Source organism: Ranitomeya imitator, chromosome 4 (genome assembly GCF_032444005.1).
Source record: "Ranitomeya imitator isolate aRanImi1 chromosome 4, aRanImi1.pri, whole genome shotgun sequence".
NCBI lineage: Eukaryota > Metazoa > Chordata > Amphibia > Anura > Dendrobatidae > Ranitomeya > Ranitomeya imitator.
This window is the reverse complement of record NC_091285.1, coordinates 79,267,497-79,284,154: the sequence shown is the minus strand read 5'-3', so window position 1 is coordinate 79,284,154 and position 16,658 is coordinate 79,267,497. Positions and strand designations below refer to the sequence as shown.

General features: G+C 42.1%; 1 protein-coding gene across 13 annotated transcripts in view; it reads right to left on the bottom strand.

The window, feature by feature from the left end:
* Positions 1-268: 268 nt before the first annotated feature.
* TCF7 (transcription factor 7) overlaps positions 269-16,658 on the bottom strand; it is a 229,028-nt gene continuing 212,638 nt past the window's right edge. For 5 of the 13 annotated variants that reach the window (XM_069763838.1, XM_069763834.1, XM_069763828.1 and 2 more), the window contains one exon: positions 269-922. In XM_069763838.1, the coding sequence (XP_069619939.1) occupies positions 843-922 (80 nt within the window). In that variant the 3' untranslated portion in view covers positions 269-842. Of the gene's footprint in view, positions 946-3,453; positions 3,610-16,658 lie in introns of all 13 variants that reach the window. The other 8 variants (XM_069763837.1, XM_069763827.1, XM_069763831.1 and 5 more) reach the window with 5 other exon arrangements.

The window sequence follows — 16,658 nt, the reverse complement described above, 5'->3', positions numbered from 1 at the left end:
ACTGGATGAAAGCAATATTGGAGCAATTTATTCTATCACGTTGATCTTTTGCATTTAAGGACAATACCAGAAATTTGTGATTGTCTTAGTAAATGTAGACTCTGTCCTGTGGTCTTGGCATGGATCTTGCTGAACACAAGCGATGAACAATTTTAACCAATGACACCTAACAAAGTTGCAGCAAAACCAAGTGCAAGATCCTGGTACCATTTTATGCTTGTGATGCAGGGGCACCATCCAGGATCCAACAGACCAATACATTATGGACTTCAAGTGCTATTTTTTTAATAAATCCTGCTGGACAGACATTTGTAAACAATACTGTAAAATGGATACTTTTGGAAATTAAAATACAAGAGCTAAAAGATTGTCCTGTCATTAAAATAAAAAAGGATTTCTTAAAAGTTAGCTAATCAAGTTCAATGGCAGAATAAAAAAATAAGTATAAATGAGAAAAATGAAGCATTGTCCTTCAGTTTTGATTCAGATGATGGTGGACAAAATGTTGTTCTGGTCCTCTGTCGTCAGACAGTCTTATCATATCATATATAGGTTCACAAAAGTGTCCAATGCAGCATAGCCAACGGCGAAGAAAGGGACGAGACCATCAGAATGTTACGTGGGACTGACTCTTGCTGAGGACTCTTCGGGGGCACCAGTTGGATGACATGAGGCTGTGGTTATATGTCCTGTTACCGTTGCAGATATGGCCTTAATAGAAGCAGGCAGAGAACAGCGATGCTCACTTTGTGCAGAATCAGCTGGGCTAGTAAGCGTGCAAGAAGAATAAGCAGAACTTGCTATGCACTGGAATGCAGTCACTGGAGAGGAGGACGGAGAGTCTACAGCACTTCCATCGGAAGAAATTGGGCTGCCACAGCGTCCTTCTCCTTGTAAGTACCGAACGCACTTCTTTTTCCTCCTAAGAACAGTGAAGAGAGTTATCTGTAAATAAAGGGCAAGGCCATCATTTCACATACTAATCGGAAACAAGCGATACAATAGGAAATACACAGAGAAAAAACACTTTACTCAAATATCACCCTGATAATATACTACGCTGAAATTCAGTTTTGGATGTGGACAAATTAGTTCTGTTTGGTCCATAGGCATCACAGATCAAGGTGGCTCCAGAAGTATTTGGACAGTGACAGGACAAAACAATTACTATGACTGAAGGGTGAAGGTTCAGTATTAATTAAAAAGGTTTTAACATTTAGAAATTGCATTAACCTTATAGAAATTACGATTGACCCATAAGAATTTGGTTATTTGACTATTAAAACATTTTAAGGCCCCCATATAGATTAAATATAGCTGGTCTGAACCCATTGATTTTAGCCAACGATTCTAATGTATATGGTTCCACCTGACTCTCCCGCAGCATAAGGATCGTCCATCCTTTTCTACTGCCAAATGGAGCCTGTCTGCATATATAAAAATCACATGAATTCAGATATATGGGCCAATCAGGCAAATGTGCTCATTCTACCAACAGCTCTCTACGGCATGTTGCACCTTTAAGACCAGATTCCTTATTATTTCAAAAGATTCAGAGGTCAAAGATGTGGAGTTCAGGGGTACTCTTAATACTTGGCCCAAAGAAGTAGCAACGCAAGTGAAGGAGGCCATCAATCAAGACAGGAGAAACTTAAGTAGTGGTTATAAAAAGATGAAACACCAAGAGCAGCAAAGACAACAAAAGTGAATAATCACAATATTTGTTAGTCACAGAACTCTTTCCCCTGACAAAGAAAAAAAACTTTTTCAGAACATCTAGCCAAGTCAAGGAAATGAGCAAGTTATTGTCGGATCAAAGGCAAGTTACCGTTATGTGTATACTTATACATCTATATATATATAATTGTCTAAAGGGTACTTCTGTCTGTTTGTCTGTTTCTCTGTAACGGAAATCCCGGGTCGCTGATTGGTCGCGGCCGGCTGGTCAGCGCCCACATAGCGTTTTAGGACTGCATTACACCGCGGTGTAACGCAGTCCGTTAACGCTGCCATTAACTCTGTAAGTGTGCCCAACTTTTTACTATTGATGCTGCCTATGCAGCATCAATAGTAAAAACATATGCTAAAAATAATAATAAAAAAACCCAAAACATTATATTCTCACCTTCCGCGCCAGCCTTTCCCGGTCCTTGTGACACTTCGGTCCCAAGAATGCATTGCGGCAATGGCTGGAGATGACGTCGCGGTCTCGCGAGACCGCTACGTCATCACGTGTTATTGCCGCAAGGTATTACTGGGAACGGAGCATCGCTAAAGGCCTGCGCTGGATCCGGGGGCTGCCGGAAGGTGAGTATAACACTTTTTTATTTTAATTCTTTTTTTTTTTTTTTAACAGGGATATGGTGCCCACATTGCTATAAACTACGTGGGCTTTGTTATATATTACGTGGGCTGTGTTACATACTGCGCGGGCTGTTATATACTACGTGGGCTGTGTTATATACTGCGTGGGCTGTGTTATATACTGCGTGGGCTGTGTTATATACTGCGTGGGCTGTGTTATATACTGCGTGGGCTGTGTTATATACTGCGTGGGCTGTGTTATATACTGCGTGGGCTGTGCTATATACTGCGTGGGCTGTGCCATATACTACGTGAACCACACTTCGCTAATTAGTCGCGCCTGGCCGGCCGAATCCTGTGTATTCATTGCATTATTCTGAAATCTTCATAAATAAACTACATACATATTCTAGAATACCCGATGCGTTAAAATCGGGCCACCATCTAGTAGCTTATAAGAGATAATGTGATTGTATATTATACAATATTATATACACACTTGTGTGTATACACTTACCAACATCCGATCGGGTTAATTTTACATTTTCATAGATCATGCTTTCATGGACATAGCAATACCACATAAGTAATTTTTTTTGTTTTTTTTTTATTATCTTAATTTTACATTCAAGGAAAGAAGGGAATGGTTATAATTATCCTTTTTAACATCTTTAAAAAAAATGTTTTGATCGCTTTATTTGTTAGTCCTGTCTGGGGACTTGAACTTGTGATACTTCATAAAGACCTTTTTGATAGATCGAAACGTTGTTACCTTTTATATGGCAGAATAAATTTTGTTTTTCTTTTTCACCTGAGACTTGGACGCTGTATCTTACTACTTAGTGAATCTGTGATGGTCTAATACTTTCGAATTGCTGCATATAGCAAAAATCATGGTTTCCTTTGAACACGGATTCCTAGGCACACTTGCCTTACTTTTTTAGGTGCCCTGAAGCTTTCTTTACAGCACCTGAACCTCTCTCGCTCTGAAATGATACTTTTTCCACAAAAAAGAAGAAGCAAAATAGCATAAAATCAGGCACCAATATTAGAAGACCCCCTTCGTGCATATTGTTACTACACTGCAATTGACTCTTTACTCTTCCCGGAAATATTGCTGTAACTCACTGAAGTTTGGACTGCACATACCTTGGTTCATGAGAAAGTGACGTTTTAAAGCAGGTGTTGAAAATGTCCACTGTTCACATCCAAGCATGCCTGTATGCGCCGTTCCATGTTGCATGGATTCTGCAAGACGTCTGGGGTCATAGCCTGAATTTCTCGCTGTATGTTCTCTTGTAGTGCCTGTAATGTTTGTGGATTGTTACTGTACACCCAACCTTTCAAATGGCCCAAAAGGAAACAAAATCCGGTGGTGTTAAGCCCTTGTCCTATGATGTATTGTTACATCATAGGTTGTGTATCCCCCTTTGATGCGGGCTCCTGAGCTGAACCCGCATCTTTTCTGACAGAAGACTGCTGATTTGATTAATCTTTGACAGTGGCATTTAGCATGCGTCCATGTTACATGATCGTGGGGCGTTGATAGGTTGACATGACAACAGGGGTCTGCAGAAGATCCCCCATGTTTATCATTGCTGATCTGCTATGAACACCAGCCCGTTGCCAGAGTTCATAGCAGATGAACATTTCTGCTACACATAGCAGGGCAGAAGCTGAAGTCCTGCTATATGTAGCACAGGATCGGAGTTGCAAGTCTCCTAAGGGGACTACTGAAGCCAGTAGCAAAGTATTAAAAAAATGAAAAAAAAAAAAAAAAATATATAAAAAGTTAAAATCACCCTCCTTTCCATTCAACATAAAACCATGACAAAATTTTTTAAAAAATACACATATTTGGTATCGCTGTGTTCAGAATTGCCCGATCTATCAAAATATAAGAACAATTAATCTGATTGGTAAACGGTGTAAGGAGAAAAAAATCAAAACACCAGATTTGTTTTTTTTGTTCTCAGCAACATTGCAATAAAAGTACAATACATAGTAAAATCAGTGATGTCATTCAAAAGTACAAATCGTGCTGTAAAAAAACAAGCCCTCACTTGGCCATATTGACGGAAAAATGAAAAAAAAAAGGTATGGTTCTGGGGAAAAAGGGAAACAAAAAACGAAAACAGAAAATACCATGGTTGTGAAGGGGTTAAATCAGGCGATCTTAGTGGCCACAGTCCTTTGTCAACAAATGACAAAGGAATTCAGCATGAGTGAAATGCAAGCACCAGACAAACTACCAACACGCAGAAAGGCGAGCAGCAAGTTTATCTCATAGTGGAAACGACTGGATGGGCGACAAGTCGGCGAGACCACCCGGCACGAGGATGTTTCTCATCCCTGTCACTGAGGTTCATTACACTCTCACTTCTCATTGACCAAAGTATGTTCAGTCCAGATTTCAGTTCGGTCCACTGACTTTTTTTTTTTTTTTTTTTTTTATAGAAGTTACAGCAATTTTTCGGGGTAAAGTAGTGAGTGAATCGCCCTGTATAACAGTCCTTGTACCACATGGATGACTATTCATCTGAATCGCTGTCAGTAATAACTGTATTTTCCATACAGCCACAGTAGGGAGATGACTTTGCTGACTTTTCTAGATAGTTTCTGATGAGACAACGGCTTTAAAACGTAACTGCAGGACCTAGTTGTACGGTTTATATAATTCTGCTGGATGAATATGGGCCAATGTTTTAGCCAAAACCTCCTTGATTTTCCATTTTGTGTATAATTAAAACCATCAAATCATAACGTACAGTTGTACTCAAAAGTTTGCATACCCCAGCAGAATTTGTGCTTTCTTGGCCTTTTTTCAGAGAATATGAATGATAACAGCAAAACTGTTTCTCCACTCATGGTTAGTGAAGCCATTTATTATCAAACTACTGTGTTTTCTCTTTTTAAATCATAATGACAGCCCAAAACATCCAAATGACCCTAATCAAAAGTTCACATACCCTGGTGATTTTGGCCTGATAACATGCACCGAAGTTGACACAAATGGGTTTGAATGGATACTAAAGGTAACCTGTGACCTGTTTGCTTGTAATCAGTGTGTGTGCATAAAAGCTGAGTGAGGTTCTGGGATCCAGACAGACTCTTGCATCTTTCATCCAGCCACTGACAATTCTGAATTGTGAGTCATGGGGAAAGCAAAAGAATTGTCAACGGATCTATGGGAAAAGGTAGTTGAATTGTATAAAACAGGAAAGGGATACAAAAAGATATTCAAGGAATTGATCATGCCAGTCAGCAGCATTCAAACTGTGCTTAATAAATGGAAAATCAGGGGCTCTGTAAAAACAAACAACGGTCAGGTGGACCAATAAAATTGTCATCTACAACTGCCAGTAAAACTGTTTGTAATGCAAAGAAAACCCACAAATAACATCAGCTGAAATACAGGACTCTTTGAAAACTAGCAGTGTGGCAGTTTCAAGATGCGCAATAAGGAGGCACTTGAAGAAAAATGGGCTGCATGGTTCAATAGCCAGAAAAAAGCCATTACTGCGCAAATGCCACAAAGTATCTGGCCTACAATACTCAAAACAGCACAGACAAGCCTCAAAACTTCTGGATAAGGCAATTTGGAGTGATGAGACCAAAATTGAACTTTTTGGCCACAACCATAAACGTTACATTTGGAGAGGTCAACAAGGCCTATGATGAATGGAACACCATGCCTACTGTAAAGCACAGAGGTGGATCACTGAGGTTTTTGGGATGTGTGAGCTACAAAGGCACAGGAAACTTGGTCAAAGTTGAAAGAGATTAATGCAGCACATTATCAGCAAATATGCACTCATCAGCCTGGAAGATGCGCATGGGACGTACTTGGATGTTCCAACATGACAACGATCCAAAACACAAGGCCAAGTCGACCTGTCATTGGCTACAGCAGAACAAGGTGAAAGTTCTTCAGTGGCCATCTCAGTCTCTTGACCTCAATATCATTGAGCCACTCTGGGGAGATCTCAAGTGCGCAGTTCATGCTAGACAGCCCAGGAATTTACAGGAACTGGAGGCTTTTTGCCAAGAAGAGTGGGCAGCGTTACCATCTAAGAAAACAGAGAACCTCATCTACAACTACCACAAGAGACCTCAAGCTGTCATTAATGTTAGAGGGGGCAATACACGGTATTAAGAAATGGGGAATGTGATCTTTTGATCAGGGTCATTTGGATATTTTGGGTTGTCATTATGATTTAAAAAGAGAAAACACAGTAGTTTGACAATAAATGGGTGCACACCCAACTACTAACCATGAGTGGAAAAAACGTTTTGGTGTTATCATTCATATTCTTTGATAAAAGACAAAGAAAGAAAAAATTCTGCCGGGATATGTAAACTTTTGAACACGACTGTAATTACAAGTCACAGATTGCCTTGCCTAGAAGCTCCAACCAAAACACAGGCTCGTAAGAGTTTCACGGTACATGTGCAGAACACAATTTCCAGACTAGCTAATGCATCTGAGGGGTTAAACTAAAGAGCTTGACAAAATGTGACAAAATGTGACTGCTACCTATTCCAGCCCTTCCATGCACCACAACATGATCACAGGGTACTGGCGGACCACCATGGCAGCCAGTGGCCTAACAAAAGCTTACAGATCCGCCATCCACACAGTAGATCGGAGTGCGCACACCGCAGACCTTAAAAGGTATAGCCATCCTGCTAACTCATCTACTATATAATTGTCTAAGGGTCAGTTCCGTCTTTCTGTCTGTAACGGAAATCCCAAGTCGCTGATTGGTCATGGCTGTTTTGCCGCGACCAATCAGCGACAGGCACAGTCCGGTGGCAAAATGGCCGCTCCTTACTCCCTGCAGTCAGTGCCCGCTCCATACTCCCCTCCAGTCAGCGCTCACACAGGGTTAATGGCAGCGCTAATGGACCGCGTTATGCCGCTGTGTAACGCACTCCGTTAACTCTGCTATTAACCCTGTGTGACCAACTTTTTACTATTGATGCTGCCTATGCAGCATCAATAGTAAAAAGATCTAATGTTAAAAATAATTTAAAAATATTAAAAATCGTTATATACTCACCGTCCGTCGGCCCCTTGGATCCAGAACAGGCCTTTCCCGCTCCTCGCGACACTCCGGTGACCGTTACATGCATTGCGATCTCGCGAGATGATGACGTAGCAGTCTCGCGAGACCGCTACATCATCATCTTGCGAGACCACAATGCACTCTTCAGACCGGAGCGCACGAGGAGCGTCGGTAACTGCTTCAATCCGGGGGCCAACGGAAGGTGAGTATATAACAATTTTTTATTTGAATTCTTTTTTTTAAACAGGGATATGATGCCCACATTGCTATATACTATGTGGGCTGTGCAATATACTACGTGGGCTGGGCAATATACTACGCGGGCTGGGCAATGTACTACGCGGGCTGGGCAATGTACTACGCGGGCTGGGCAATGTACTACGTGGGCTGGGCAATGTACTACGTGGGCTGTGCAATATACTACGTGGGCTGTGCTATACACTACGTGGCCTGTGTTATATACTGTGTGCGTGGGCTGCTATATACTACGTGGCTGTGTTATATGCTACGTGGGCTGTTATACACTCCGTGGGCTGTGCTATATACTATGTGGCTGTGCTATATACTCCCTGGGCTGTTATATACTACATGGCTGTGCTATATACTCCGTGGGCTGTGCTATATACTATGCGGCTGTGCAATATACTACGTGGCTGTGCAATATACTACGTGGGCTGTGCTATACACTACGTGGGCTGTGTTATACACTATGTGGCCTGTGTTATACACTACGTGGGCTGTGTTATACACTACGTGGCCTGTGTTATACAATACGTGGCCTGTGTTATACAATACGTGGCCTGTGTTATATACTACGTGGCCTGTGTTATATACTGTGTGCGTGGGCTGCTATATACTACGTGGCTGTGTTATATGCTACGTGGGCTGTTATATACTCCGTGGGCTGTGCTATATACTACGTGGCTGTGCAATATACTACGTGGCCGGCCACGAACAATCAACGACAGGCGCAGTCCGGCCGCGGGATTTGAACCACGCTTCGCTAATTGGTCACGACCGGCCGAATCCTGTGTATTCAATGTATTATTCTAAAATCTTCATAAATAAACTACATACATATTCTAGAATACCCGATGCGTTAGAATCGGGCTACCATCTAGTTTTTTTTATTTTTTTTAAATATAATTATATCTGTACTTCTGGCACTTTGCACCTTATTTCCTCTTGATATTCATGATCATATATAAGTCATAAAGACATTGGCACTTTATTATTATTTTTTATTCTCTCCAATTTGACTATTCATGTTTGCTACCTTGCACTTTACTCCTGTGTGGAGATCATCAGTTATATGATTGTATTTTCTCTCTAATATGGCACTTTCTGCACAACTTTGATCTTTTTGCCATTTACATTTTTGCTTTTTCATTATATTAATTATCAAATTGTTGGTCTGGCAGGAGTGAGTTACCCTTTGGTCATACTATGCTTTTGTTTTTAAGTTCATCATTTTTGCCTATTTTTGTCATGTTGTGTGCACACTTTTAGTGTATTATTCCTATTGCGATTTGTATTAATAAAGGCATTTTAATTAATATTATTTTTGCCTGGAATTTGATGGTCTTCCATGGTGTTGGTTCTTTTCACTTTACGAGTATTAGTTTACTCACTCTCTTTTTAGTACACCGGGTGTTTTTAATATAATATTATATATTTTAGTATTATCCAAACTTTTACATTATCCCATAGGTGTTACTATTGTGGTTCTAACAGTAGATCGGTCAGTAAGTCAGTCAGTCAGACAAAGAAGTTATTATAACAAAATCCTATACTTCATGGTTGGAATGGTGACATTTGGTTGAAGATAACAGATTTTTTTTTTTTTAAGCAGATGGGAATTTGGCATAAATTGAAAACTATCAAGACAATAGCAGATTTGCAGTTTATGGGTTTTAAAAACGTGGGAAAAATAAAGACAAAATATCATGGCAAGAGTGTTGCAAGTCAAACAGGGCAACTGAGTAATAGGAAACACACTGGTTGCTCTGGGTATAATGCAGAGCCTTTTTTGCAGTTCTCAAAAGCCAAATTTTAACTAAGATCTGAAATCTCAAAGTTAACTCCTGAGCACAGACGTTAGTACAGGAGGAGAACTTTGTTAAATATCCTTTTTCATTGTAGTGGTTTGAATGTTTATTCTTTTCCTCTCCCATTTGGTTTCTTCCTTCCTATTTCTCCTCTGTGTCCCACTATGTTGTTTTGTGAGTGTGTTTGTATGATTGTAGTTTTCTTTTACCTGTCTGGTTAGTGTTTGCCGATACACTTCGGCCTCACACCTCCCTGGGTGGGGAAGGGAACAGATAAGGATGAGTTAGGAGCATAACAAGGTATGAGACCTCGGCATCTCCACCGTCCGGGGGACAGGGATAGCCTGGGGCGCCCCTAGTTCGAGGGATCAGGTAGTGGGTTGTCACTACGTGACAAAGGCCCCATTTAGACGTCAGTGTTCCACATATGTGTTCCGGGTTTTTCATGTATACCACATGTACCCCCATTATACTCTATGGGGCTGATCACATGTCCATGTATTTTCATGGACCTTGTTGGCATGCAAAACTCAAGGAGACATACGATTTTTACCTGCGACACGGATGTAAAGTACCAATCTAAGTCGCGTACAGCACTCGGATGGCATCAGTGTGCAATCGATGGAACGAAGATCATTTGTAATTTATTTCTTTATCTGATAAATTAAATGCTGATGACACACTGACCCAAAGCACTGATTACACCAGTGCTATTTCATTGTGTACGTGAAAAGCATTGATGTCTGAATGATGCTTAATGCTCATTATAGACATTGTGGATCTCGCTCCGATCACAGACCACAATGCATGATCTGGCCATATATTTCTAAGAGGCTGTCATGCCTGGGTCAGGAGAACAGCAGCCTGTCCGTGCACTGCGGTCCATAATTGGCCTGCCTGAATACACAGGTCTATGTTTGTACTGGACAGCACAGGGGAGCGACACTCATGGTATCCTTGTACCGTCCATTCACATAATGCTGCACTCACTCATTGGCAAGTGTGACTTGGGCCAAACGCAGACATGTCTCTTGTTTTTTGTGGATGGTTGGTGTACAAAAAGCAATGTGTGAAAGCAGCTATAGGTGATCAATAGCCTCTGGCCCATGGACTGGAGTCAGCCCGTAACTTGTACTACCCATTAAAAAAAACTCCCAAAGAACAGATCTCTCTCATACATGAAAAGAGGACATGTGAATAGACTTTACTTACAGCAGAAAGTGTGCGAGCATCTCTGCTCCCAAGCCATTATTAGGGCATTGTAGGAGCTCGCCGCCAATCCTGTGCATGTCTGGGAACACTGCTCCACCGCGTCTCACACAACACAAGACGGAGCGCTCTTTGTAGATGTCACCCTACTACAATGTGACTAGTAATTACTATTAGAGCTCGGTGAACAGGTCTAACTTGTCCTAACATCCCTAACCATAAGCTAGGTAATGATCTGAATACAGAAAATGTGCAGCTGTGACTGAGGAGCAGGCAGGACGTCCACACTGAGCCTCTCCTGTGGCATTTGTAGGCGTCCCTGGTGGATGAATGAGAATCGTTATTGTATCTGTGTGCACTGATATGCGGACTCTTTCACTAGATACAACGCTTCTTATCGTCAGCCATTAACCTTGGGTGCCTGTGTATGAAGCTGGCACCTGCCCCTAACTGCAGCAACCAGAACCTGCTCTGATCGCTGCTGTTTTGCCATTTAGATCCCCCATTCAATCTCTGGAAGCGGGATTTAATGGATTGAGGCAATGGGAACCTGAACAATTACAGAATGTTGATGTATTAATATTCATCCAGGGGGCTTCTGAGCTTCCCCACTGCCAACATGTTGGTCCACCTATGGATCATTATTTTTAACTATATACTGCCATACTCAAATATTTCAGAAATAAACTACTAGCTGGTGACTAAAGAAGTCAAATGTAAAAAAAGAAATAAAAATAAATATTAATAAAAAATTTGAATTGCCCCTTTTTCACCAGGCAAAAATACAGACATTTGAAAAAAAAAATGCATTTCATATCGCCGCATCTGTAAAAATCAGATCTAACCTCTATTGTTGGTAAAATATTTGAAGGGTTTCTGAGGGATGTTATTCTGGATTATCTCAATGAGAATAACTGTTTAACTCCATATCAGCATGGGTTTATGAGAAATCGCTCCTGTCAAACCAATCTAATCAGTTTTTATGAAGAGGTAAGCTATAGACTGGACCACGGTGAGTCATTGGACGTGGTATATCTCGATTTTTCCAAAGCGTTTGATACCGTGCCGCACAAGAGGTTGGTACACAAAATGAGAATGCTTGGTCTGGGGGAAAATGTGTGTAAATGGGTTAGTAACTGGCTTAGTGATAGAAAGCAGAGGGTGGTTATAAATGGTATAGTCTCTAACTGGGTCGCTGTGACCAGTGGGGTACCGCAGGGGTCAGTATTGGGACCTGTTCTCTTCAACATATTCATTAATGATCTGGTAGAAGGTTTACACAGTAAAATATCGATATTTGCAGATGATACAAAACTATGTAAAGCAGTTAATACAAGAGAAGATAGTATTCTGCTACAGATGGATCTGGATAAGTTGGAAACTTGGGCTGAAAGGTGGCAGATGAGGTTTAACAATGATAAATGTAAGGTTATACACATGGGAAGAGGGAATCAATATCACCATTACACACTGAACGGGAAACCACTGGGTAAATCTGACAGGGAGAAGGACTTGGGGATCCTAGTTAATGATAAACTTACCTGGAGCAGCCAGTGCCAGGCAGCAGCTGCCAAGGCAAACAGGATCATGGGGTGCATTAAAAGAGGTCTGGATACACATGATGAGAGCATTATACTGCCTCTGTACAAATCCCTAGTTAGACCGCACATGGAGTACTGTGTCCAGTTTTGGGCACCGGTGCTCAGGAAGGATATAATGGAACTAGAGAGAGTACAAAGGAGGGCAACAAAATTAATAAAGGGGATGGGAGAACTACAATACCCAGATAGATTAGCGAAATTAGGATTATTTAGTCTAGAAAAAAGACGACTGAGGGGCGATCTAATAACCATGTATAAGTATATAAGGGGACAATACAAATATCTCGCTGAGGATCTGTTTATACCAAGGAAGGTGACGGGCACAAGGGGGCATTCTTTGCGTCTGGAGGAGAGAAGGTTTTTCCACCAACATAGAAGAGGATTCTTTACTGTTAGGGCAGTGAGAATCTGGAATTGCTTGCCTGAGGAGGTGGTGATGGCGAACTCAGTCGAGGGGTTCAAGAGAGGCCTGGATGTCTTCCTGGAGCAGAACAATATTGTATCATACAATTATTAGGTTCTGTAGAAGGACGTAGATCTGGGTATTTATTATGATGGAATATAGGCTGAACTGGATGGACAAATGTCTTTTTTCGGCCTTACTAACTATGTTACTATGTTACTATGTATGAAAATTTATCATCAACTAATCAATAACATAAACCGAGCAAAGGAAAATTAAAGTGAAATGTCAGAATTGCAGTTTACCGGTGATCGCACCTCATCCAAAAAAAACAAACAAAAAACACTGTCAAACTGTCTTGTGAAATCCAAAATTGTACGAACAAAAATCACAGTTCACCATGCAAAAAACAAGCCTTTACCAATTATCACAGATGGGAAAGAAAAGATATGGGTTTCAAAATAAATACACGTAAACAATTTTTTTTTTTTTTTAATTTCTGAACTGCTTTGAACCATCAAGGAAAATCTGTCACCAGGTTTTTGATACCCCATCTGAGAGCAGCAAGATGTGGGGCGGAGACCCTGATTCCAGCAATGTATCACAAATTGGGCTGTTTGCTGCAGTTTTGATTAAAAACTTTTTCGTCTGCAGATCTAGCATTTCTCTGAATGCTGAGCTCTGTATAACCCGGCCCACACCACTGACTGGCTGCTTTCTGCCTTTGTACAGTACATATAAAAAGCTGCCAATTAGTGATGGGGACCGGGTTGGACTACATGGCAGCAGTTTTACTAGTCCTTTACTGATAATCTACTGATAAAATTGATTTTATAAAAACTACAGCAAGTAGCGCAGTAAGAGATACATTGCTGGGATTATTGTCTCAGCCCCTACATCTTGCTGCTCACAGATGGAGTAGCAAAAAACCTGATCCTGATGACAGTTTACCTTTAATGGTTCAAAACATTTTAGAAATCTGTAAATTAAATAAAAAAAATTGTCACTACATTAGGAAACCCATAACTTTTTTCTTGTTTTTTTGCATGTCCGGCTGCATTTTTTTATTGGTATCATTTTGGGTTTCTCAAGACATTTTGATTTTTTTTGTTGGTTAAGGTCCAGTCACCGATAAACCGCAATTCCGGCACTGCAACTTCATTTTTAAAGGGGTGGGCCTAAACCAACATTGCTTTTAATCCTAAATGACTATTTAATGTAATAATTTAATCACTTTTCTAGTATACGTTAAATAAAAATTCCCTATCATTCCCTCTCTAACAGCTTTATTTATACAGGGTGGGACATGTATATGAATACACCTAAATAAAATGGGAAAGGTTGGTGATATCAACTTCCTGTTTGTGGCACATATGGGAGGGGGGATACTTTTCAAGATGGGTGGTGACCATGGCGGCCATTCTGAAGTCGGACATTGGCGCGCTGAATTTGCAGAATGGGCAAAACAAAAATTGGAACAGGGTCCTCAGTTTAAACACAACATTATGTCCAGTGATGAGGCAAACTTTTTTGGGTGGCCCATTTATATGGATACACCTAAATAACATGGGAATGGTGATAGTTTTCTTGTGTAGGGTGTCTTGCATTGAGATCTGCTGCAATGACCCGGGTACTGCATTCACCAGACATCAACACAATTTCTATCCGCTCCTCACGTGTTAACCTCTGCGACATGTCAATGGCTGTAAACAAAGGGAAACTTGTAAATAACTCATGAAAGAATAAAGATACGTTAAAACCAAGCACACCATTGTATTTCTTGTGAAATTCTCAATAAGTTTGGTGTGTCACATGACCCTCTTCCCATTGGAAAAAATAAAGTTGGATCCAAAATGGCGAACTTCAAAATGGTAGCCATGGTCACCACCCATCTTGAAAAGTTTTCCCCCTCCCATATACTAATGTGTTCCTCATAGGACATGGTTTGCAGACCGGTCACCATTTTGGTCGCTCTTCTCTGAACTTGCTCAAGTTTGTTGATGTCTTTTTTAAAATGTGGTGCCTAAAACTGGACACAGTAATCCAGATAAGGTCTGACCAAAGAGGAGTAGAGGGCAATAATGACTTTGCGTGATCTAGACTGAATGCTTCTGTTAATACATCCCATTTATCCTATTACTGCTCTGGCTGGGCAACTTCAGCAGCTTAGGCTACTTTCACACTAGCGTCGGAATCTGCCCGTCGCAATGCGTCGGGCCGAGATTCCGACGCTAGCATTTGATGCGCAGCACAACGGGTGCAGCGGATGCATTTCTCCGGCCAGGGCCGGCGTCAGCACCCGGCGCACCTGGGCAAATGCCGGGGCCCTGGGAAGAGAGGGGGGCCCACTCACACTGTCATAGATACAGCTGGGAGAGCACAGCAGGAGAACATGCTCTCTCCGCCCACAAAGTCACTGCTGGCTGCGTTCTCTTAACCCCTATGTGACAGCTCTGACACAAGCATCTTCTCACTCAGTCAGTGCAGCCAGGCAGGCACACATAGGGGTTAAGAGAACACAGCCAGTGTGACATTGTTTGTGGGCGGAGAGAGCACGTTCTCTGCTCTGGCCCCTGGCTGGCTGCAGTGCTCAGCTGAACTTATCAGGCAGATTCCGGAGCTCCTACCAGTGCCTGAGTGAGTACTATGGTATCCAGCAGTGATTGCAGTTGGACTTGTGGCTCAGTCTGCTACTGCTGTCTCCGCTGCCTAAAAATGTGGGTGATGTCTGGAGGAGCAGCTGGTGGGGTGCAGCCTGCAACCTGCAGCCACCCAGCTCTCCCAAACCTGCACCAGTGGGGTAGGAAGAAGCTTAACCCCTTCCCATCTGTATGAAGGTTATTGCTAAACCTTAAAGATAACAATCCGACCCGCATAAATGGGGTTAACCAAATGCCAGGAGGAAGGGGAGCTGCTGCCATGGATAAAACTAAGCTGTGGGCTGTACGTTGGGGCCCTGTGGCCCCAAGCTGGTGACTGGAGGGACTCTGCCCAGTGCTGGCATGTGGGTGATTTCTGCTCTGGAGTCTCAGCTTCTCTCCTCCACATCACACTGTGCAGTCACAGCAACATTGGTTGTCTCTGTCCAGGTCCCAGCAGCTGCCACTGCTCCCACCAAGGACATGGCATCACTTAACCCTTCCCCTGCAGCCACCGGCAACAAATCCACATTATTCCTTGATTAAATCAGGTTCCAACCCAATAGAGGAGCAGACATTTCCTGCTGCCATTAGGGTCCGGGAGGGGGTGACATTGGCTGCCCTCCTACTCTGTAGTGGGGGGTGACAAGTTTAACATGGGGTAACGATGAAGGAGAAATGCACAGGATAATAGTGAGCGCGACAGAGGGCAGTGTATGGTATGGAGCAGTCAGGGGGTGGGCTGCAGGATCCCCCCATACTGTACATGACTGCTCGGGACAGGGATGCGTTTAATGAGCTTCTAATGACGGGGCACTAATTGGGTCATTAAGGTTTGTGGAAATGATTCAGCATCAGGTCCCTCATTAATGCCCGAGCCGCCTGCTACTTTGTAGCACAGATCTGTTAGGGCCGCAAAACCAAACAACGTTGTTTCATAGAAAAACTCAAAACAGAAAATATTTTCTGATACAACAACGCCCTGCTCACGACACTGCACTGCACCTCTCCTGTATATATACACTGCACAGCACCTCTCCCCCTTTATATATATACTGCCCAGTTCCGCTCCTCCTGTATATATACACTGCACAGCACCTCTCCCCCTGTATATATACACTGCACAGTACCGCTCCTCCTGTATATGTACACTGCACAGCACTTTCCTCCTGTATATGTACACTGCACAGCACCTCTCCAGTATATATACACACTGCACCTTTCCTCCTGTCCTATATATACACTGCCCAGCACCTTTCCTCCTGTATATATACACTGCACAGTACAACTCCTCCTGTCCTGTATATATACACTGCAGAATTTACAATAGCTGTCACTCATGTAAGAAGTGAAATCTGGCATTGTACTATACATTTCTCTGCCGT